This window comes from Myxocyprinus asiaticus, chromosome 5 (assembly GCF_019703515.2).
Source record: "Myxocyprinus asiaticus isolate MX2 ecotype Aquarium Trade chromosome 5, UBuf_Myxa_2, whole genome shotgun sequence".
In the NCBI taxonomy this organism is placed as follows: domain Eukaryota; kingdom Metazoa; phylum Chordata; class Actinopteri; order Cypriniformes; family Catostomidae; genus Myxocyprinus; species Myxocyprinus asiaticus.
Genome location: NC_059348.1, coordinates 567,008 through 591,647, shown reverse-complemented (window position 1 = coordinate 591,647; position 24,640 = coordinate 567,008). Strand labels below are relative to the sequence as shown.

General features: G+C 39.9%; 1 protein-coding gene across 3 annotated transcripts in view; it reads right to left on the bottom strand.

The window, feature by feature from the left end:
- Nucleotides 1-12,097: 12,097 nt before the first annotated feature.
- LOC127440785 (gastrula zinc finger protein XlCGF57.1-like) overlaps nucleotides 12,098-24,640 on the bottom strand; it is a 39,826-nt gene continuing 27,283 nt past the window's right edge. For all 3 annotated transcript variants that reach the window (XM_051697681.1, XM_051697682.1, XM_051697683.1), the window contains exon 3: nucleotides 12,098-17,472. In XM_051697681.1, coding sequence (XP_051553641.1) covers nucleotides 16,145-17,472 — 1,328 coding nt within the window. In that variant the 3' untranslated portion in view covers nucleotides 12,098-16,144. The remainder of the gene's footprint in view (nucleotides 17,473-24,640) is intronic.

Genomic DNA, 24,640 nt, shown 5'->3' with positions numbered 1-24,640 from the left:
TGTTTAATAGGTTGAACTTTATGTTATATGTTTGCACTGAACTTCATAATAGGTATTAACATTCATATTCTTTTAGAATAATAATAATAATATAGGTTTCATAGCTATATACTGTAGCTATGGGTTTACTATATTATTTTACTAGTATTTAGCATGTACTGTTCATGCTAATTTTATGTACTTCTTTTATTTTGAATAGCATTTGATGTACCCAATTTAACATTGGGGTTTCTGAAAACTTTTAATTATCATATCACCTTTAATTTCCCACAGTTGCTTATTGTTTCAACAGACCCTCTTTCAATTGCAGGATCTCCCACAGTTGTTGTGATTTCCCATAGATTTAATGTACTGTTTTTCAGTTGGCCACACATGATTATTCATGTGCATTATAAGATGACAAAGACGTGGACAATGATAGGAGTTACATGTCCATTATGTTCTTTTCTTATTTGGTGTGACATTAAAACTTGCTTGTTGTCTTGTCAACTAAAAGGCCATGGCTGGGCATTCTCATGTAGAGGAGGGTCCATCTGCCTCCAGCAACTTGGTACTGAATGAAATGATGTTGTTTTAATTGAAAATCATGTGTCTGATTATACATTGTGGATGTTTATGATCTCAAAATTAGGAAAAAGTAACTGTCATCTCTTCCTAGTTGGTAAGGATGCTGCAAAAGTTCCCTATTGAAAGGCAGATTAAAAATGTAATTTAAAGGACCATGAAAAGATTCTGATGGAGCAGAGGAGGCTGAGCATCAGAAAGATACTTTCATTGAATCATCTGACCACCAGCTAAATGAGGGCACTGTGGGTGACTCTAAATGACAGCATGTCTCATTTATATTTTCAAGTCTGGAAATGTGTGCATTTATATATGTACCATAGTCTACATGAATTAGAGTGATACAAAATCAAATTTCGAACCTCTATATCTGTGGTCTGTGAAATTATCACATATTATCTAGTTAGTGAAGAAGAATAACGAGTGATTAATTGCTTGAGTTTTTAATTGGCAGACATTACCTACATATTGATACTATGGAATGTCATTTTATAAATAACGTTAATATTCATTGACTGAAGGAACTGTAAATAGAATGTCAGTGCTATAATAATTTTATTCAATGAAATGTATAGAATAAAAGTGATTTATTAGAAGGGCTAAATATAAATACATAAAGCCCTGTCTTCACAGTGAAGAGTGTGGGGGACTTTCCATTGTGTTCTGTGTAATAATATTAAGGTATTAAAACCTTCCCATTAAAAGTTAAAGCACAATGTACACAGTTTGTTCACTTTTGAATGCAAATCTGCGGTGTGAGACTGGAAATGCCGGAGTAAAGAAGATTTGTGAGGTAAAGATTGCAGTTTACCATAATATTGCTTTAAAAGTATAACATTGTGCGTAATCTGAATTTTCTCGCCCACTGTGCCGCTATTAAAAGGGCACACATGCGCTGCAGGCTCTGAAACATACTAACATCTACCTGAAATAAACTAACTCTGGAACATAACCTACTCCGGAGCAGGTTATGTACAGAGAGTAAGTTGCTATGGCTACTAACATACCCTGAACGTTTTTGGATCAGAAAGTTGAGGTTATCCGCTTATTCTGAGTAAATTTAACTGGGTAAGTCACTTAATCTGCTTTCTGGAATACACCCCACATGTCTATTTGATGTGAGTGTTTACATCTAGAAGACTTTTTTCTTATGTTTTTGCTCATCTGTGATAGCCTCATCTAAAACATTTCCTCTCAGATTAAGATTAAGATATTCAGCAGATGTCTATAATTCAGAATGTGTGTAAATCTGATCTTTTTCAGATGTTAATAAGAATGGGATGCAAACGCTCTTAAATAGACATCTCTGAGACATACGTGTGCTGTCTGGGATGTATTTACCCTGAATGATTAACTGTAATACTTTTACTTTAATGTTTGTTTTCCTTTTATGTAACTTGCATATTTTTATATTATCATTTGTTCATTTAATTTGGATATAGTTTACCTTGTTTGGAATATTTATAATGTTGTACCCTTGAGTGTCCAGAAGATGGCGTCAATGTATTAGTTTTGAGAATAATGTTGAAAGGATAAATAATGCTTTTTAGCTTTCCAAAATCGCATACTGTCAGAGTATGTACTGCATTTGATGAAGAACACACTTCTTGGCCGGTAAAAAGTATGCATGCAGGAGTAGTATGAAAACATTCCAGACATGCTTTATCTGGGAACGTGGGAAGGCTATTGTCCCATGCAGAGATAGAAAGTAAGGAACTACATCTACTCTCATTACTGTACTTAAGTACATTTTTTCAAATTTTTGTATAAAGAAATCATAGTCCTTTTACTTCAACTCGCGTTCATTAAAAATGAAGTATTCAGCTTTTCACCACAATTACAAAGTACAAATAAATGATAAAAGTCCAATATATACACCTGTACACAAAATTGAAATCCACATTCTATGATAATTAACATTTTCAATATCTTCTTTATTGTCATAATTAAAACAATACTTTACAGTAGGTATGGCATGCCACGGTAAGAGATACTGTCACAGTAGTATCAGTGTCATCATAAATTACAGTAGCAGAGAGTTACTGGTGCATATTTTGGCCATGAATGCAGAATGTAAACATGATAAATTACACATGATCTACTGCATATATATTACTTTAAATCATCATAGAGTGGTTAAAACAGCTTCTTTTACAAATCTCATGGGAATTCTACTCATAGAATGTGTCATGAAGTCATGAACATCACTGTGAGTACTGAGGACTTTACAGCTCTCAAAAGAAAAACTCCACAGAACCCAGTGTTCAGTATGAGTGTCCATAACAGTTGAGTTTTAAGAGACAATAAATTCATAAAAATAAATACTGTAGGCTGCTATACACTACTGTTCAAAAGTTTTACAACACTGAGACATTTGGACAGTTTGTTTTTGAAAGAAATTGATACTTCTGTTTAATTTGATCAAGAATTACAGTAATACATTTATAATGTTACAAATAACTTATTTAAATTAATGCTGTATTCTTCAAACTTTCTGTTCATCCAAGAATCCTCTACTTGCAGCAATGCAAGTGTTTGTCATGTACTGGTCACTGATTCTGCTAGAGACCTGAGGAGTCTCAAACTAGAGGCTCTAAAGTGTTTGTCTTCTTGTTGTTGTGCATCTGGGTCGTCCACTTCATTAAAATGGTTCAAATTAAATCTTTTTCATTCATCAGAAATGGTTTTCTTTCCCGTGTTTCTTTTTTATTTATTTATTTATTTATTTATTTTTGTAAAAATGAAACAGGTTACGTTGAACAGATCATTTCAAAATGCTAAGGTTCTCCTCAGAAAAAATAATGTTGTAAAATGTTTATTAATTGTTATTTTATTGTTAATATCTGAAAATGTTCAGTTTTGTCTGGCCCAAATGCTATTTCACTAGGCATTACTCCAGCTGATTTTAAAAATTGTACAGTCCTGGAAATGATCAGTGTGATCTCTTGAGAATTTGTACATATTCGTACGTAAAGTGTAGCTCTAGCAAAATTACATTTGTTATCGTTTGCATAGACTACAACATCGACAGCATCTAAAACGTAATACTTTTAACCATACAAATACAGACTGAATCAATGAATTTTGAATTCACTTAATCAGTTAATTTGATTGCATTTATAATCAATGAATTAAATGTCATCATTTATTTAACACAGTTGATGCATTTACATAATATGAAATTATAACCGTTTTAATTCTGTTCTGTGTGATTTTTGCTGCCCTACTCAACACATTTCAAAAGATTATCACTTTAACCAAGACTAAACTTTAAATGATTAAAATGAATTAAAATTCTCTTATTGTTTAACCATTCATTAAGCATTTAATTTTTTATTTGTTTGACAAGGAAAATAAATGTTTTCAGAATATGCTGCAACTCGAAGGAAAAAAGGGAGCATTAAACATCAAATAAAACATCAAATATTAGTTCTAATTAAAGCAAATAAGCTAATATTTCGAATTGCTCTGCTTTATGTCGTGCCTATGAACACCCCTTTCCCGTGGTAAAATCCCTCTAATGCACAAACTCGAGTGGCTTGTTGCTTTAATAAAACGGCAATTAAATACACCAGTGTTCATTAAATAATTCACTTTCTGTACAACAACAATAATAATCAGCATAATAAACCATTCTAGTTCCTAAGAACATTCTATGAACGTATATGATCGCTATAAACATAAGATCACTCTTTGACTTTAATGATCAGTATTATTGATTAAATTAATTTGGACATTTCAGTTGATTGTACACGCTGTAAAATAGAGTTAAAACACATTTGTATTTTTCTTCACTGGTGGACCAGAGGTGCTAGTGTTAGGGTAAGTGCGTTTTGATGAGACGGTGCCAAGAGGATGTTGCTCTAGCATCTCCTTTCACAGTAGTTCAGGTGCCAGTACGACTGTAGAGATATCGCTTTGGTGTGCGGTCAGAGCCATCATTTCTCTAGCCTCCAAACCAGCATTGGAAAGTTTGCGCACCGCTGTACTTCATAAACAGTCTGCTTCAATTGCAGCAGCCAGACAAATTCGAGGTAACATAGAGCCAAGGAAGTTTACTTTCATTGTTTATCTGGTCTAAAAAAAATAAATGTATGTTTGATTTAATTTGAGATTTTCGGGCTGGATTTCTATAATTATTTTACCATTTTATAAAATTACTTACCACACGTTGCTGTAATTGCTGCTCTTTGGGTGGATTTAAAAAGCTGGTGGATTTGGAGGGAGCAAAGACAGATAGGTGACAGGACATAGCGTGTCTCTCTGGTTGGGATCTTTGTGGTTTTTGGTGGTTTCATTGAAAGTCAAGGCTGCATACTTGATGCCATTCTCATCCTTGCGAACAACAAGCGATTCAGCACTCAGTTGCCGATTTCCCTATTTTGTTTGATCTTGATAAAATGTTAATTTGTTAAAGCCTGGCTGTGCGTTGTCTTGTCCCTCTCTGTGAAGGTTTTTCACCACTCCATGGAAAACATTGTTACTAGTAGTGAATTCAGGATCTTTCAGTATAAACCAAGACAAACTAAGTGGTGGGTTGTTGATGTACTGGTTCAGTACAGTACAGTGCTGGTACAGTGCCAATCCCCCTGGAGCAACCTGGAGTTAAGTGCCTTGCTCAAGGACACAATGGTGGTGGCTGTGGGGATTGAACCAACAACTTTCTGCTTACCAGTTCAGTGCTTTAGTCCATTACACCACCACCACTCCATACTATACTTGTATGTATAGTGCATACACCTTTTACTGTATATCATAAAACTGCCTCAGTATTTGGTTGAGCTCTGTTTTGGTGATTTTTTTTAAAAATTCAGACCCACGTTTTTTTCTCATTACACCAGGTTTGAAAACAGCAAACAGCCCACATAGTCTGCTTAACGGTCCCAGATTTATTTCTTAATTTCTCCAATTCCTCTATTTCCCTCTTGTTAATTTCAGCATGTCTTGCCATTTTTTTGTGTTCCTCGTGTAAATCAATCTCCTCCCACCATTCATCAAAATTGATCACAAAATCTTCCATGTTTGTGGTATAGTAGCATCAAACACTATAATCCTCCAATTTGGTGCATTGATATGAAATTCAACTATTGTGCGGTTAGAGGTGTGCGTCTGTATTCATTTTACAATGGCTTGGAACACAGCTCATCCAATCAGAATTCAGGGTCAGAACTATCTTTTATATAAAATTAGTTATTTATTGATAAAGTTGCTTCATTGCAATGGGAAAGACAGGTCTACAATTGAGCCCCGTTCACACTGCCAGGGACACTGTCACTCAAAGGCGTGGGAACCAATTTTTAGCAAGGGGTGCAGCAGTTTAGGCAGACGATATACACATCATGTATGGGCAATGAGGGCATCAGAGAACCATGTCTTCCTGGGGATCATGTCTATTACTGTACAAACACACACAAACACACACACACACACACATACACACAAAACAGAATGGAACATTTTCACCAGCAATTAAGTCATTCAATAAGCCAGCCAAGGCGTTAGTTACATTCTACCAATTTCAAAACTGTTGTCATGTCAGTGTGAATGAGAAATAACAATAAAACACAATATAATTGTTCAGACAAAATAGCTATTAAAATGAACCCATATTCTAAAATATTAAGCTATTAAGAAATGTCCTACCTGTAACTTGAAGACCCCAAATGTGGCCTTGTGCTCAGGGGTGTTGCTAATAAAGGTCTTCATGAGATTTTCAGTATCCAAGGTGTCAATGATCTCTGTGTGTATGTGCATTAATCTAACATGTGTGAGTCTTTGCTGGCTCATGCTACTTCGCAGTCAAGTCTTCACCCGTCTCCAGTGATTATATAGGGAAATAAGTGAGGAATACAACAACAACACAAGTGATTCATTTTAAACGCAAAGTTAGGGAGACAGTCCGTTGCTCGGAGGTTTTAGTGTTTTCCAGTCTTGCTCAGCACCCCCCTTCCTGCACCTTTGTTGACACTGGATGTTGCTCTATCACTTTGACATTATTGGTGGACTGCACAATTTGCCATTGCTTTAGAAAATCTGATCACAAATAAAACTAAGATATCAGTTTTCAGCAATCAGTTTTCTTGCCTCTAAAAAAATGATCATTTTGTTTGGGAGTGTTTTTATGTACACCGCAGCAGTGCTCATTGCATCATATCATTAACAAGATGAACGACTTATCAATGTATAAATTCTACTCTAATGCTGACAATTTCTGACACGGTTTTCCACGCTCATTGTTTTGTTATAACCAGAAGTATTTTACAGGAGACGGCTGACACGAGCTCCACTGCCTTCTCTAACATTGGTAGTCCCTCCAGAATGTCGCTCACCATTTGCATAAAGTTAACATTTTCTCAACTTTGTTGTGTCCCGCTCCACACTCACATCTTGTCGCCAATGTTCACTGTCACTCATGTCGCTGGAAGTCACTGTGCTCTGAATGACATCCTGTCTCTTTGTCACTGATGGTGTGAACAGGGCTTTAGTAAGAGAGTTTACAGTTAGAGTTGACAAAGTGAGGACACAACTTTGACAGTTATTTATGGAAAGAATATTGTTTGATATCTTACAGATCCCTATCTTTCATTTGATATTTATATTTATGAATTTGTTGCATTTTTAAACACTTTGTTTGGCAGTTTAACATTGTGACCTCTTGCTGAGGACAGGTTAAGTTACATGTGCTTCCAAGTATAGAGCATGCATTTAAAAAATTCCAATTAAATTCTTTTAAAATATAAGTAATGAATGCCCTGAGTATACATATTTGCTTTAAATTTCACTTTTCCAGTATTTTCATTATGATGAATTTCTTGATTTTTAACATAGAGGACTTTTTTTTATGTAGGACATGTTTTGTCCCTTATCTCAAGAATCAGTGGGCTACTATTTTTTCATAACAAATGCTATAATTAATATTTGTATTTGTTTTTTTTATAAAGACTAGCTACACTGACCTAAACACAGTAATGAGAAGAAATCCATGGTCTTACCTGTGCTTATATATCATAGCACCGTACATAAGCTTCAAGACTTACGGACAAATTATGGACAAAGTTTTGCTCCTGTGCAATATATGTTCTGTTCAAATGATGTTTGATAAATTAAAAATAAAAAAAAATGGCATTATTTGCCTTCAGATCATTACAGTTTTTATCTGATTGCTTAAATTGTTTAATTCTCTGAAACCATTAACACTTGTAGCCAAAGCATTTACCAAGTGCGCCAAACTGAATGCACGTTCTCCGCTTTACACTCAGTTTGTAATTTAATAACACACTTTTTACAGCAAAACTGTAAACACTGGTCTACATTGCTACACTATTTCACCAATTGCCTTTCCACATTGACACACTTTTAGACAATGAGTTCACTTACAAATCAGAGCTTGAGCACTATAAATAGGCCACAAGTAAACATTTAATTTGGACAACTAGTTTTTTCTGGGGGTTTTTTTTCCTAGCAAAAATGTTTTTGTTCCCTACCTGTCACTCACTCGACGTTGGTGTCGATGTAGTGACACTAGGGGTCACTCTTGGGAGCCCGAGACGCCTCTGGTCTTTGATAAAAGGCCAATGAAAATTGGCGAGTGGTATTTACATGCCACTCCCCCGGACATACGGGTATAAAAGGAGCTGGTATGCAACCACTCATTCAGATTTTCTCTTCGGAGCCGAACGGTCATGCTCATTAAGCCGAATACTACTGTTCATTCACCTCTGCTGGATCTGACGGCGCATTTCAGCGGCTTCTCCCTCCTCTGCACTGGTGCACTGCAGAGAACGCCCCTGGGCACTTCGGCAGAAAAACTAGAGAGTATATTTTCTGAAAGAGCTTTTTTCCCCTCTAAAAGAGTATATATTTCTCTAAAAGAGCGTACACGGAACGTCTTCTTAAAGACGCGTCTTTTTAAAGATACCTTTCCGATTGTGTGTTATTCCTGGTTGCGGTCGTTATCTCTCAACTTCGGATGGTCATGATCGCTATCTTTCGGGTCTGGGCGCGACCCGCACGGAGGCAGCGTTTGTGAATGGTTCATGTTCTCACTGCGAGAATACGTCCATGGCAACGTTGTGGTCATAAGAAAGCAAGCCACCCTAGCGGCTCCCCGCCTCGGTCCTTCTACCTACGGGTATGAGGCCAGCACGGCTAGCACTGGGGGCAATTTGGGGACCCCAATGGGATCGTCTCTGCCGGGTATCCCCCCGCGGACCTCCCATTCCCCAGCATGCTCGTCTGCCCCAATCGGGCTTCCGGATGAGTTCGCCGGCTCGTCTGACGGTGAGTCTGGCTTCTTGTTCGGAGCCCACGAAGATGATGAGCTCTCCAGCTTGTCCAGTCAGACGCAGAAGCCTCAGCTGGGCTTCCCCCTTTGGGGACGATTGCCCAGTCACAGGCCAATGCCGAAATGATGGACATGCTCAAGTGGCTGCGGTACCCAACAGTTCAGCAAAAGAGCGGCTTCCTTCCTCCCTGGGTCACATACCCGGTGTGTACGGTCGTCACCACTACTACCGTCCACGGGCTTTTTCTTGCAGGATTGGCGCTCCAGCAGTGGCCTTTCCGCCCCTGAGCGCCCAGCTGTGGAACACAGCCGCCTCCGATGTGGCAGTCTCCACGGGTTACGAGGAAAGGCCTCTTCCTCCCCCGTCCCAGGCTGTTCCGGGGGTGGACACAAGGAGCCAGGTAAGTGCTTCGATGTCCCTAGACTCAGCACGGCCACGACGTGGTGTGGCACCTTGCGCTCCGCCCCGCCGCGAGGCCCCACCTGCCGGTACGTCCGACGACGTAGTCCCCTTGGTCCCCCTCACGCGGAACTTGGACGCGTGGCTCGCGCTTTCCAATCCTTCGCGATGGCTGATCTGGACCGTCCAACTTGGCTACGCGATTCAGTTTGTCAGGCGCCCGCCCAGTTCAGAGCATCTCTTTTCTCGGATTGGAGTTGGACTCAGTCTCCTTGACGGCACGCCTTACAAACGAGCGTGCCCAGTGCCCAGCTGGCCTGTTTGAAAGCGTTCAAACAGAGAACAGCGGTTCCACTGAAACTTTTTCAGAGGCTCCTGGGGCATATGGCATCCTCGGCGGTGACCACCCCGCTCGGGTTGATGCATATGAGGCCGCTTCAGCACTGGTTCCAGACTCGAGTCCCGAGATGGGCATGGCGCCACGGGACACATCGCGTGGCCATCACGGTCTGTCACCGTCTTTTCAGCCCTTGGACTGACCTCTTGTTTCTACGAGCAGGTGTTCCTTTAGAACTGGTCCCCAGGCGCGTCGTGGTCACGACAGATGCCTCCAAAACGGGCTGGGGCGCTGTTTGCAACGGGCACGCAGCCGCCGGCCTCTGGACAGGCCCGCGACTGCATTGGCACATCAACTGCCTCGAGTTGTTGACAATTCTGCTCGCCCTGTGGAGGTTCCGGCCGTTGATCCAGGGCAAGCACGTGTTAGTTCGGACAGACAGCACGGCAACGGTAGCATATGTCAACCGCCAAGGTAGTCTGCGCTCTCGTTGTATGTCACAACTCGCCCGCCGTCTCCTCCTCTGGAGTCAGCAGCACTTCAAGTCGCTGCGAGCTACTCACATCCCGGGCAACCTCAACACTACAGCGGATGTGCTGTCATGGCAGGTTACCCTCAGGGGAGAGTGGAGGCTCCACCCTCAGGTGGTCCAGCTGATTTGGAGTCAATTCGGACGGACACAGGTGGACCTGTTCGCCTTCCAAGAATCCTCCCACTGCCCGCTCTGGTACGCCCTCACCGAGGCTCCCCTCGGCATAGATGCGCTGGCACACAGCTGGCCCCCTGGCCTACGCAAATATGCGTTTCCCCCAGTGAGAGTGCTTGCACAGACCCTGTGGGGGTGGCAGCATCATGTTGTGGGGGTGCTTTGCTGCAGGAGAGACTGGTGCACTTCACAAAGTAGATGGCATCATGAGGAAGGAATATTATGTGGATACATTGAAGCAACATCTCAAGACATCAGCCAGGAAGTTAAAGCTTGGTCGCAAATGGGTCTTCCAAATGGACAATGACCCCAAGCATACCTCCAAAGTTGTAGCAATATGGCTTAAGGACAACAAAGTTAAGGTATTGGAGTGGCCATCACAAAGCCCTGACCTCAATCCGATAGAAAATTTGTGGGCAGAACTGAAAAAGCATGTGCGAGCAAGGAGGCCTACAAACCTGACTCAGTTACTCCAGTTCTGTCTGGAGGAATGGGCCAGAATTCCAGCTACTTACTGTGAGAAGCAAGTGTATGTAAACTTCTGACCCACTGGGAATGTGATGAAAGAAATAAAAGCTGAAATAAATAATTCTCTCTACTATTATTCTGACATTTCACATTCTTAAAATAAAGTAGTGATCCTAACTGACCTAAGACAGGGAATGTTTTCAACGATTTAATGTCAGGAATTGTGATAAACTAAGATAAAAAAGTATATGGCTAAGGTGTATGTAAACTTCTGATTTCAACTGTATATATATATTAAACTTTCATAATGGTATGTCTATAATTCACAGCGTAAATATATTTTGTAATGACAACCTCAGTATATAGTATATAAATAGTATACTGAACTTGGAGCATTGGGCCCTTTGGATCTTCTGCTACATTTACACTGAGATGCTCATGGTTGCTGTAGCTACCTCAACTGTCCAATCACAAAGCGCTTGTAAGCAGCTCCTAATAGCCAAGCCAATCCAATCCTAAAGTAGGAGGCGGGACTTGTCGGAATATGGTTTGAAAAGTAAACAAGCAGTCTAAAATAGAGGTCTGCCTGGGACTGTTTTTTCCATCCCGCACCCGAATGCTCCTGCTGAATTTTACTCCATGTTCACCCGTTCTCTGCCCGCGCTGATTTTCTTCCCAACTACTCCCGTTCCTGCAACCCCGGGTCCTGCGGGAGTTCAGACCTCTAGTCTAAAGTTCTGAGCACACGCAGAACATGTACGAGGAGAGCGATCGAGTGAGATCCTGCACACACACAAACAAATGGAGTAACAAATGTCAGAAATCTGTGCAAATGTTGACATCAGCACACATTCAAACTACTCTATTCACTCTATTTATTCCTCAAAATAAATTGAACATCTCTGGAGAGATCTGAAAATGGCTGTGCACCGACGCTCCCCATCCAACCTGATGGAGCTTGAGAGGTCCTGCAAAGAAGAATGGGAGAAACTGCCCAAAAATAGGTGTGCCAAGCTTGTAGCATCATACTCAAAAAGACTTGAGGCTGTATTTGGCGCCAAAGGTGCTTTAACAAAGTATTGAGCAAAGACTGTGAATACTTATGTACATGTGATTTTTTTTTTTTTTTTTTAATAAATTTGCAAAGATTTCAAACAAACTTCTTTCACGTTGTCATTATGGGGTATTGTTTGTAGAATTTTGAGGAAAATAATGAATTTAATCCATTTTGGAATAAGGCTGTAACATAACAAAATGTGGAAAAAGTGAAGCGCTGTGAATACTTTCCGGATGCACTGTAGAGTGTGAGTGTGTGGGGTGTGGATAACCAATCAGTGGTTCTAATCGAAATAGACCAAGTTTTATTAAAGATCTCATAACACAAAAACAAAATAGTCCAGCAGACAACAACTGCAATAAATGAATAAATTACACCACAGTCCATTTGCATTTATGTAAATATTAGACTATACACTTAGTCAACATGCATCGCCACATCAAAAGCTCCTCAATTCCAACAACACAATAATAAAACAACCAAAACCATGAAACACCATTAAAAACAACACCATTATTGTTATTATTTGAATAATTAACAAGTTAAGTCTGTGCAAGGTTTGGGGACTATTTGTGGATGCTATTAATTGCCATTTACAAGTAATTTGGGGTTATAATTCTGTTTCAAGTTCTGTTTAGAGTTAAATATGTTAAATGAAAATGTTGTTTTAAGTTACTCTTGGAAAGATAAGCGTTTTTCTGAGATAGCTTTGATCCAGTTGCTAAGAATTGTTAGGTAAAATACTAGCATGTTTGAACAAAGAGAGGAAATGATTTATGCTAATATAAACAAAAGGGAGTGATCTGTAAATTATATTCACCCTTTGCTATATTGAAAGCACTACAACTAACAACAACTTTGCCATCAGATGCTTCAGCAAATAATCCAGTACTTTGAGAACAATGTTCCATAAAGACAAATTGGAAGGATTTTGGGCATTTCACCCTCTACAATGCACAATATAGTTAAAACATATAGTGTCAAAACAAGGAATCTTGGTGCGTAAAGGGCAAGACGAATGTGCATGATCTCCGATCCCTCAGACGTCACTGTCTTAAAAAACATAATTAATCTGTAATGGATATCATGTACATGGGCTTGGGATTACTTTAGTAAACCTTTGTTAATCAACACCACTCGCCGCTGCATCCACAGATGCAAGTTAAGACTTTAATATGCAAAGCAGAAGCCATACATCAACACTGTCCAGAAGCGCTGCCAACTTCTCTGGGCTCTGCCTCATCTGAGACGGAAAGTAAAACAGTGAAACCATGTTTTATGGTCCAACGAGTCCACATTTCAAATAGTTTTTGAAAAACACAGCTGTCATGTTCTCCGGGCCAAAGAGGAAAGGACCATCCAAACTGTTATCAGCGTCAGGTCCAAAAGCCACTGTCTGTCACTGTATGGGGGTGTGTCAGTGCCCATGGCATGGGTAAATCTGTGAGGGCACCATTAATGCAGACAGATATGTAAAAAGTTTGGAGCAACATGTACTGCCATCCAGCATGTCTTTTCCAGGGACGTCCCAGCATTTTCCAGCAGGACAACTTCAAACCACATACGAAATTCACACAGGAGAGAAGCCTTTTACGTAACATCAGTGAAAAATGTAGAAAGTAAAGTAGTAGTGGAAGTAGAGCGTGCAGGTGCTAGATTGGCCTGCCTGCAGTCCTGACCATCTCCAATTGAGAATGTTACTTCATAATGGTGCATTATGAAGCGCACAATACGGAAACGAAGACCCCGTACAATTTTGCAGCTGAAGACCTGCATAATGGATGAATGGGGGGACAATCCACTTTCTAAACTTAAACTCGTGTCTTCAGTGCCTAAATGCTTAATTAGTGCTATTAGAAGAAATGGTGATGTTTCACAGTGGAAAACACTCAACTGTCCCAACTTTTTTGGAGCATGTTGCAATCATCTGATTTGAAATGACTGTACTTTTGAAAAAATAAAAATAAATAAAATTCACAAGGTAAAACAGCATTTAACGTGTAGTTGTAGTGCTTTCAATATAGCAAAGGGTGAATATAATTTACAAATCACTCATTTTTGTTTTTATTAGCATTTTTCATACTGTCCCAACTTTTTCAAAATTGAGGTTGTGTATATACACCGATCAGTCACAACATTAAAACCACCTGCCTAATATTATGTAGGTTCCCCTCGTGCTACTAAAACAGCACCAATCCGCATCTCAGAATAGCTATTCTTCTCACTACAATTGTACAGAGCAGTTATCGGAGTTACCATAGACTTTGTCAGTTCAAACCACTCTGTTGACCTTTCTCATCAACAAGAGATTTCCATCCACAGAACTGCCGCTCACTGAATGTTTTTTGTATTTGGCACCATTTGGAGTAAATTCTAGAGACACTTGTGTGTGAAAATCCCAGGAGATCAGCAGTTACAGAAATGCTCAAACCAGCCCATCTGGCACCAACAAACATGCCATGGTCCAAATCACTGAGATTACATTTTCCCCATTCTGATTGTTGATGTGAACATTAACTGAAGCTCCTGACCCGTATATGCATTTATTTTATGCACTGCAGCCACACGATTGGCTGATTAGATAATCGCATGGATGATTGCTTGTGCCAGACGGGCTGGTTTGAGTACTTCTGTAACTGCTGATCTCCTGGGATTTTGACAAGAACAGAAAGCTGAGGCTGCAGTGGGCACAGGCTCACCAAACCTGGACAGTTAAAGACTGGAAAAACATACCCTGGTCTAATGAATCTCGATTTCTGTTGAGGTACACAAATGGTAGGCCCACTGCCGCTTTCTGTTCTTGGCTGACCGAAGTGGAACCCGACGTGGTCTTTCGATGTTGTAGCCCATCCACCTCAAGGTTCGACATGTTGTGCATTCTGAGATGCTATTCTGCTCACTACAATTGTACAAATGTTTTTGGCTCCATTCTGAGAAAACTCTAGAGTCTTTCTGAGCGGCTCTGGCACTAAATTTCCCGTCTCCCACATCTGCTGCTATTATGCAAAACACAAATCTGCAACTGGTGGAGGTGAATCGGACCACTCTGCTCCAGTGTGTAGGATTAAAAATTAACAAAGAATTTCATTTCTGTGTTACAACCCATATTCCTTTGTGAAAACAGACCACCTCTTGCATTCCAAGACATACAGAGGGTGCTCATAGTGATCTATCAGCCTGTTGGCTGAGGTGTTTGTGTATTGGGACTCTGCAAATGGCCAAAATTAGAATACAATGGGGGTTAAAGCTGGTCTGCTCTTTAGTCAGTTTGAATGTATCTGGTCTGTTTATGGTCAAGGAATGGATAAAAGAGGATTATAACTTATGCTCTGGGCTATTTTCTCTTCTCTCTGATCTTGGGTGACTGAGTTACAGGCCATAAGGCCAGACTCTAGCTCTCAATGGCATCTCTCTCTCTCTCTCTTTCTATCCTCCATCCTCTCACTCAGATAATATCCATACTGGTTTCATATACATACACATATTTCATACATCCAATTTGTAACAATTATATCTAAATTGTAACCATCTAAAGTAACCTTTTAACACATTACTGTTATTAAAAATTATCAAATTAATCGATGTCTAGTTTCTAGCACGGTGTAAACTATATACAGTACTTTCAAGTGCTCCATACTGCATAACAATAAGGTCATAGTACGGTTCTAAACAATGCTCTCCCACATTATTAGCTATTCTAACTGTGCTCATTTCCATCATTGGTATAATTAGCAGAAGGTGGTACTAGACTAGAAATGCACGGTTTTATTCAATCTTGCTGTTAACATTTCTTTAGTCACCTCTGCATTCCTCCAGCTCGAACCACTGTAGTTGGAAAAACCCACCTTACAAGTGGCACAATGACAGACTGAGAAGGCAAGACCAGACTCTTCAACTGCAGAAGAGTGGACATTTCACCATGGAACTGCAGCAATATCATTTTGCAAAAATGTTGCCAAAGTCACGTCATTTTCATGAGATAAAGCTGTTATTGTGACAATTTTGGATGGATTCTGGATGGATTCTTCTGTGCCGCTTCAATTCTTTAAGTCTAGTAAAGGCTTTTCCACACTCCGAGCACACATGAGCTCTAACACCTATATGTATTATCTGGTGGACATTTAAATACTTGGCAAACACAAAATTCTTCCCACAAATTTAACACAAGTAGGGCTTCTCATTTGAGTGAGTTTTAAGGTGTCTTCTAAAGTTTGATGAAACAAATTTCTGTCCACACTGATCACAGTTAAATTGCTTTTCTCCAGAGAGAAACTGCTGATGAAATTTGAAACTTTGTGCCCGTGTGAAACTCTTTACACACTGATGTTTTACGTAAAAGGCTTCTCTCCCGTGTGAATTCTTTTGTGACGATTAATTTGTCCTTTTTGTGTGAAACTCTTTCCACACTGAGGGCACGTGAAAGGCTTCTCTCCAGTGTGAATTCGTATGTGCTCCTCAAGGTGTGCTTTATATGTGAAACTCTTCCCACAATGATGACATGTATAACATCTTTCTCGAGAGTGAATTTTTATGTGATACTTCAGGCTCTCTTTTTTTTTTAAACTCTTTCCACACTGAGGGCAAGTGAAAGGCTTCTCTCCAGTGTGAATTTTTATGTGACGGTTCAGTTGTCCTTGTTGTGTGAAACTCTTTCCACACTGAGGGCACGTGAAAGGCTTCTCTCCAGTGTGAATTCGTATGTGCTCCTCAAGGTGTGCTTTATATGTGAAAGTCTTCCCACAATGATGACATGTATAAAGGCTTTCACCAGAGTGAATTTTGGTGTGATACTTAAGGCTTTCTTTTTTTATGAAGCTCTTTCCACACTGAGGGCATATGAAAGGCTTCTCTCCAGTGTGAATTCTCATGTGATACTTAAGGGTTACCTTTTGTAAGAAACTCTTTCCACACTGAGGACATGTGAAAGGCTTCTCTCCAGAGTGAATATTTAAATGGCTTTTAAGATGTCTTATCTGTTTGAAACTCTTTCCACATTGAGAGCACGTGAAAGGCTTCTCTCCAGTGTGAATTCGTATGTGCTCCTCAAGGTGTGCTTTATATATGAAACTCTTCCCACAATGACGACATGTATAACATCTTTCTCGAGAGTGAACTTTTATGTGATACTTGAGGCTTTCTTTTTTTTTGAAACTCTTTCCACACTGATGGCATTTTAAAGGCTTCACTCCAGTGTGAATTTTTATGTGACGGTTCAGTTGTCCTTTTTGTGTGAAACTCTTTCCACACTGAGGGCACGTGAAAGGCTTCTCTCCAGTGTGAATTCGTATGTGCTCCACAAGATGTGCTTTATATGTGAAACTCTTTCCACAATGATGACATGTATAAAGACTTTCTCCAGAGTGAATTTTTATGTGATACTTAAGGCTTTCTTTTTTTATGAAACTCTTTCCACATTGAGGACATGTGAAAATCTTTTCTTCAGAGTAAGTCCTTTTATGATCCTGAAGATGCCATTTTTGAGTTTTTATGCAGGTCAAAGAATTTTCTACTTCTGGTCTTTTTACTGAAAACTTATTCTCAGTCTTTAAGCAAATAGAAGATTCTTCTCCAGTTATGGAATTATAAGGTTCCTGATTCTGGTGTTTCTCCTCCACTTCATTCAGCTCTAGATTTTCCTCTTTCACTTCAATCAGGTCTGAAATGAACATAACATGGAATAAAAGAAATAAGAGTGAGACACAATGTATAGCAGTGAATAGTACAAACATAGCAGTGTAAAACAACAGAGGTCAATTATCTATTTTTATACAATCTCTAATGTACTAAATGTAATTCTGTTATCAAAGTTACAAATTGCTTTTATCATCTGACCATGGCTGAATCTCTCTTCTAGTGCTATTAGACGTTAGTGCTGCCTTCGACACCATAGATCAAGACAATCTCTTGGATAGGCTTGAGAATTATGTTGGCATTTGTGGAGAGGTATTAGCTTGGTTTAGGTCCCATTTCTATGAACGCTACCACTGTTTTGTTTAAATGAGGAATCAAGCACAAGTATGGAGTGCCGCAGAGCTCAGTATTAGGTCCTCTGCTTTTCTCCTTGTATATGGTTCCCTTGGGTGAAATTATCAGGAACCATGGAAATAGTTTTCACTGTTATGCCGATGATAAAAATCTTTATATTTTCGAGACCTGAAGAAAATTTCCAATTCTTGAAGTTAGAAGAATGTATTTACTGTATCAAAGGCTGGAAGGCTAGCAATTTCCATCTAACCAAATTTTAACAAAAGAGAGGTATTAATTATTGGACCAAAAACCTCTAAACATAAGATGATAGAATATGTATTCTCTCAATGGATTTACTGTTACATCGTCTTTTACAGTTAAGAATTTGGATGTAATGTTTGATAGCAAGCTGTCCTTTGAAAATCACATTTCCAATGCTTATAGAACAGCCTTCTTCCACGTTAGAAATACTGCTAAGTTACGACACATGCTGTCTGTTTCTGATGCCGAAATGCTAATTCATGCTAGTGCTGTCAAATAAAATGTGAATATTCATCAAATTAAAGAAAAAAAAAAAAAAACCCTGATATTTAAATGCTAAAACCACGCATTCGAATTTTGGAAGTGTGCCAAGCACTGACGATGACTTCAGACCGATCGCATTCTTGCGGTGTCTCGAGATGCGTTTTAAAAGTTAAAGTTCTTTTTAACTTAAGGCGTTTAATAAACACAGCACTCCTACACACTAAATGAACAAAGAATTGCAGTGAAACATTCAAAAACGTTCTTGTAGCACGTGTTTGCATAGAAAACAAATATTAAGCTACATGGTTGCAAAAGCATTCGGTGTGAACAGTCCTTTGGTGGAGGTCTTTGGCCGTTGTCTCTTGCTCTCTTATCAGCATTTCTCAGATAAAGCAATGGGTTTTTAGAACGCTTTGTCAGGAAAGGAGTTTAATTTGGAAATGTGTATCTCGAGATCCTTGTGTTCTGTTCCAACCTGATGTGAGCCGTCTGTTTGAACAGCCCCTGGCCTGGGCTCATAGTCTGAGCCGCTTCACTACAGCCGAGTTCAGCCGAATAGCACTGCTATCTGGGAATATTACTACCGTACATATAACTGTTATAAATGAAAAACACTGTGGTATCGCCTTTATTATAAAGCTTGAGTTTGGGAGTGCGCACGTGCAGTGAATGGTGATGGCTAATTTTAATTTTTAGTTATCCCTACAACGTACTAAGTCGAGTTTTTTATTATCTAAATTCTGAGACATTTCTGCTGGCATCCAAACAGGAGTTATCGTTCTTGCCGTCCAAGAAAAAAAACAAAGATGAAAACTGACTTCACGTCACCATACCTGAGATACCAGATAAGCAACTTAGAGCAAAAAATATCAGCATGACTAAAATCCTGCGTGAGAAGTTGACAATTTCCAACCGACTCGATCTGCTTGAAAGAGATGTTAAATCTTACAATGACTGATTTGATTTGTCCAAACCACCATGCGAGATATTAAAAAGGACTATATCACAAGCAAGTCCCGTCTGGACGAACTTCAGAAGTTGTTTCTTTACGAAGATAAATCCAGACAAAACAGCTTAAGGCTGTTGGGTTTACGTGAAGGAGCTGAAGAAGGGGATGCAACTTAATTTCTGCAGACCCAACTCCCTACGTGGATTCCAGCTTTGCAGGGTAAGGCAATTGAAACTGAAAGTGCACACCGCCTGTACGCGGATGACTTTGCCTCCAGAAACAGGCCGTGCACTCTGATCTTTAAGCTCCTCCGTTACAACGACAGGCAAGTGACTCTGAAGGGAGACAGAGGCTCTGCACCGCTTCGGTTTGAGGGGGGGGTACCTTGCGTTCTTCCCCAGTTTCAGTAAAGGCATTACTCAAAAAAGGAAAGCCATGTCCAAAAGGAAGGAATCATCTCCAACAACTTGGCATCGAGTCATTTCTGTTATTTTCAGCATCAGTCAAAGTAAGGAATGGTCAAGAGCAGTTGCTTTACAAGACCCCAGGAGACCTTGAGAGGTTCGTCTCCACTCTGGAAGTTAGTCCACAGATGGATGTTGCCTTGCCAACAGAGACTGTGGATGACAAGAACTCAAAACTTTTGAAATAACTGAACTAGAGACTTCAAAGTAGGGATGTAAGTTTTATAATAGTGCTATTTGACATTTGGATGTGAGGAGTGTGAGGATCTGTGCTACCTTGATGTTCAAGTGCATGGCTCAGGGTAATTTTATTTTCCAGGCAGGTAAGAGTGTGTTTTACCTCTCTGCAGGCTACCATTCATAACATGTCCATGTGTTCTTTTTTGGTTCCATTTTTTGTTTTATGTTTTTCTGTAATTCCAAGGTTTGTCACATCATGTCACATCATTACCAGGGATGCTTGTTATGTTTATGTGTACGATCATTACTGGAAAACCCTTGCTCCTCTATAAGACTGTAATCGAATCGCCGAACAACCACGCTGTTTGACTTTAACGTGTTATTGTGGAATTTTAATGGTTTGAACTCTCCCATTAAAAGGTCTTAATGTTTGGATTATCTACATCGTAAACAAGCTGACGTAGCCCTCCTACAGGAATCTCATCTTAGGGCATCAGATGTCACCTGTTGTCAGAACAAGCAATTTAAACTCATAGCCTTTTCATCTCATACTACTGCTTTCATGGGAGTAATTATACACCAGAATAGAAGATTTCCCAATTTCATTGAAAAAATGGGAGGGGATATTTCTGGAGGTCGCGTGGTGCAATGCGGGGGTCGGATGCGTGAACGGGGAGCTCTGCGCACTTTGCTAGTTTTTAAATTTTTGTGTCTTAAACGGGTGAGATTCAATACACCCTGCTACATAACTGTTCTATGAAGTCAACATGACAAAGAATTCGAAATCCTCTGGGTCTGCAGATATTAAAAGACACTTACGTGCTCAAGCTGATACCCCAGACAGGGCTGCAGACCAGGGACTCTGTTTGGATGGTGCGGCAGGAGAGATCTAACACCAACTGTCCAGTATGTCGGTGATGCTGACGAAGGTTGTGGCGGACTTGGAGGATCTTGCGGTAAAAATCGATCACCGTGATGGAGATGAAATTCTCTGAGTTGGTTACAAGAATTGGGTATGTTGATAAACGGATCGATTATCTGGAGTCATCGGAGAGGGAATAAGCTGCTAACCGGCTAGCGACCAAAGTAGATTTGGAACGCGTTTGGGAAAAGCTGGAAGACCTTGAAAATAGTAATCGGCGAAACAACGTCAGAATTGTTGGAATTCCAGAGCATGAGGAAGGCCAAGATATGATAGAAATCCTAGATGAGCTCTTTCCGAGTCTGCTCGACATAACAGGCCATAAAATTGAGCGAGCTCAGAGTGCCGGCTCGGAGATCTGTGGAAGGAGACAGGCCCAGATCAATTCTGGCCAAATTTCTCGTGTTACGCAAGGCGAGGAGTAAAGGAAGGATTTCTTGGAAGAACCAGAACATTTTCTTGTTCCCAGACTTTGTGAATTCGACAAGAGAGAAATGTGATCGATTTAAGGAATGCAAGAAACTCTTACATCAGCGGAAGGTCGCATTTGCACTTATGTTTCTGGCTAAACTGAGAATAGATACTAAGGATGGCCGCAAAATATTTACATGCCCACAGCAAGCATTGTCCTTCATAGAGACAATGGGGTGAGTAAGCCATTTGGAGATTTTCATGTTGCTGCCTAGTGGGCCTGACTTACTGAACATTCACTTGACTGTCTGAGGAAGCTGGGAACCTTTTTGTTTCTTTTTGTGTTGGTTCCGCCTAGCGGCTGGAGTTTGTTTAGTGGAATAACACTCCTTCAAGAAACTTTTGCATAGACGGAATGCAAGAAAATCTTACATCAACGGATGGTCGTTTTTGCACTGATGTTCCTGGCCAAATTGAGAATAGATACTAAGGATGGCTGCAAAATATTTACATGCCCACAACAAGCGATGTCTTTCATAAAATCAACGGACTGAGGAAGTCATGGTGTGTTTCTCACATTGCAGCCAAGTGAGCTTGACTCAATGAACATTCACTTGACCATCCGAGGAAACTGGGCACCTGTTTTGTTTCTTTTTGTGCTGGTTCCGCCTAGCGGCTGGAGTTTGTTTTGTGGAATAACAATCCTTCGGGACAGTTTTGGATGAATCTGCACGTGCCTTGTGTTTATGCCTCCTATTGGCTCGAGTTTGTTTTGTGGAGTATTTTTTGCAGGACATTGGAAGGATTAGGTCATCTGCTGCACTCATGAACAGCCGGCTCACTGAACATTTGTTTGACTGTCCGAGGAAACTGAATGGAATTTTTTGGGGTTTTTCTGTGCTGTTCCGTTAGCGGCTGGAGCTTGTTTTGTGGAGGAACACAACTTCGGGACAGTTTTGTGAATTAATCTACACGTTCTTTGTGTTTATTCTGCCTATTGGCTGGAGTTTGTTTTATAGATTATTTTCTATTATGTAATTCTGTCTCACAAAATTTTTATAGAAACACCAGACTTGAGCAATCCGACGGCAAAGTTGTCGAGGGGACGTTTGAGTTTAGAGGGATGGACACCGGTTGGTGCTGTCGTGCATGGGGTTAATGCGCACGCTTTTCTTTTTTCTGTTTGTTTGGTTCGGGGGGAATTTCGGGGTTTGACTGTTGCCCTAATGTTGGAATGTCGTCTTTATAATTTTATTTTTGACACACAATCTATTTTTTCTCATATGTCAAAATGTCAAATGTTAATATGAGTGGATTGTCTCTCTCCACATGGAATGTGAATGGGTTGGGGCACCCCATAAAAAGAAGGAAGGTTATTTCTTTTCTTAAACGTAAGAAATATGATATAGTGTTTCTTCAAGAAACGCATCTTTCCCCGCAGGAAGCTGAAAAATTTAGGAAGATATGGGGTGGACATGTTTTCTTTAGTGCTGGCTCAAGTAAGAGCAGGGGAGTCATTACATTGATAAGTAAACATCTACAATTCAAATGTCTCAAACAGATTAAAGATAAATTAGGAAGAGTCATCATTATTGTTTTAGCAGAAATTCAGGGGCAAAGGTTGATTTTGGCTAATATTTACGCACCTAATGCTGATTATCAGAGCTTTTTCATAGATCTTGAAGGGATGTTGCAAACCGTTGGCACCCCTCATGATATAATATTGGGAGGAGACTTTAATCTTTTGATGGATTTAGTCCTTGATCATAGTGAAGCAAAAGTGTGTAAGCCCCCTAGATCAACACTGACGCTTCACAGGATGTGTAAAAATCTTGGTCTTACAGATATATGGAGACTTTTAAACCCATCTGGTAGAGACTATAAATTTTTTTCATCAGTCCAAAAGTCCCTAATTTCATCTGTTGTTGATTGTTCAATTGGAAACATCTTAGTCTCAGATCACACCCTGGTGAGTTTAGAGGTGTTGCCACATATGGAGAAAAAGAAATCATATAGTTGGTGCTTTAATGTATCTCTTTTGCAAAATCCTGATTTCCAACCAATGTTAAAGGCTGAAATCAGTGTTTATATGGAGACCAACTGGTCCTCAGTATCCTCTGTGGGCGTGGCTTGGGAGGCACATAAGGCGGTTCATTGGGGTCAGATCATACAGTATGCCTCATTCACCAAAAAATCCAAAGCACGAGAATTCGTGGAGTTGGAAGGGAATATTAAAAGTGTCGTGGCAGAGCTGAACCGCAGAATGTCGTCTGATGGCCTCGGAGAATTGACCCGATTGAAATACAGCTATAATACTATTTTGTCATGGAAGGTGGAGTTTAGGTTATTCAGGGCAAGACAGTCATACTTTGAGCCGGGGGACAAAGCAGGGAAGCTTTTGGCTAGATATATTAAGCAGAGAGTCTTTTTCTACCATTCCTTCAGTGAAATCTGCTGGTGGTGAAATTTTTACCTTGGCCATTGATATTAATAATGCTTTTAAAGAATTCTATCTTGATCTCTATAGTTCCACATCTTCGTCTAATGATGAAGATATTAGAAACTTTGTGGAATCATTAGAACGCCCTAAACTGACGACTGAGCAAAAAATTTCTCTTGATTCTGAGATAACCTTGTAGGAGCTTGGCAAGGTAATTAAGGCCTTGCCTACAGACAAGGCTCTGGGGCCAGATGGCTTTGCTGCTGATTTTTTTTTAGATCTTATGCTACAGAACTGGCTCCACTTAGAAGTTTATACGGAATCATTACAGATTGGAAAGCTTCCGCCAACCATGACACAAGCCCGGATCAGTCTGATTCTTAAAAAAGACAAAGATCCAAGTGAGTGTAAGAGTTATCATCCAATTTCCCTGATCAAGCTAGACATTAAAATATTGTCAAAACTTAATCAGTTAGCCAGAATTTATGACATCACTTATACATATAGATCAGGTGGGGTTTATTCGGGGCTGCAGCTCTTCTGATAACATTAGGCATTTCATCAATATTATGTGGTCAGTGGCGAATGATCAGAAACCAGTTGCGGCCATCTCACTTGATGCCAAAAAGGCATTTGATACGATAGAATGGGATAATCTTTTTAAGATTTTGGAAATATATGGGTTCGGGAACACTTTTATTGGATGGATTAAGTTACTTTATAGACACCCAGTAGTGGTGATTCAAACAAATGGATTAATTTCAGATTATTTTACTCAGGATAGCGGCATCCGGCAGGGTTGCCCTCTTTCCCCATTATTGTTCTGTGTTGCCCTGGAACCATTAGCAGCCACAATTAGAAGGGAAGATGATTTTCCAGGGGTGGTGGTAGGAGGTATGGCGCATAAGCTTTCGCTTTATGCAGATGATATTTTATTATTCATCTCTTACCCCATTAGATCTATGC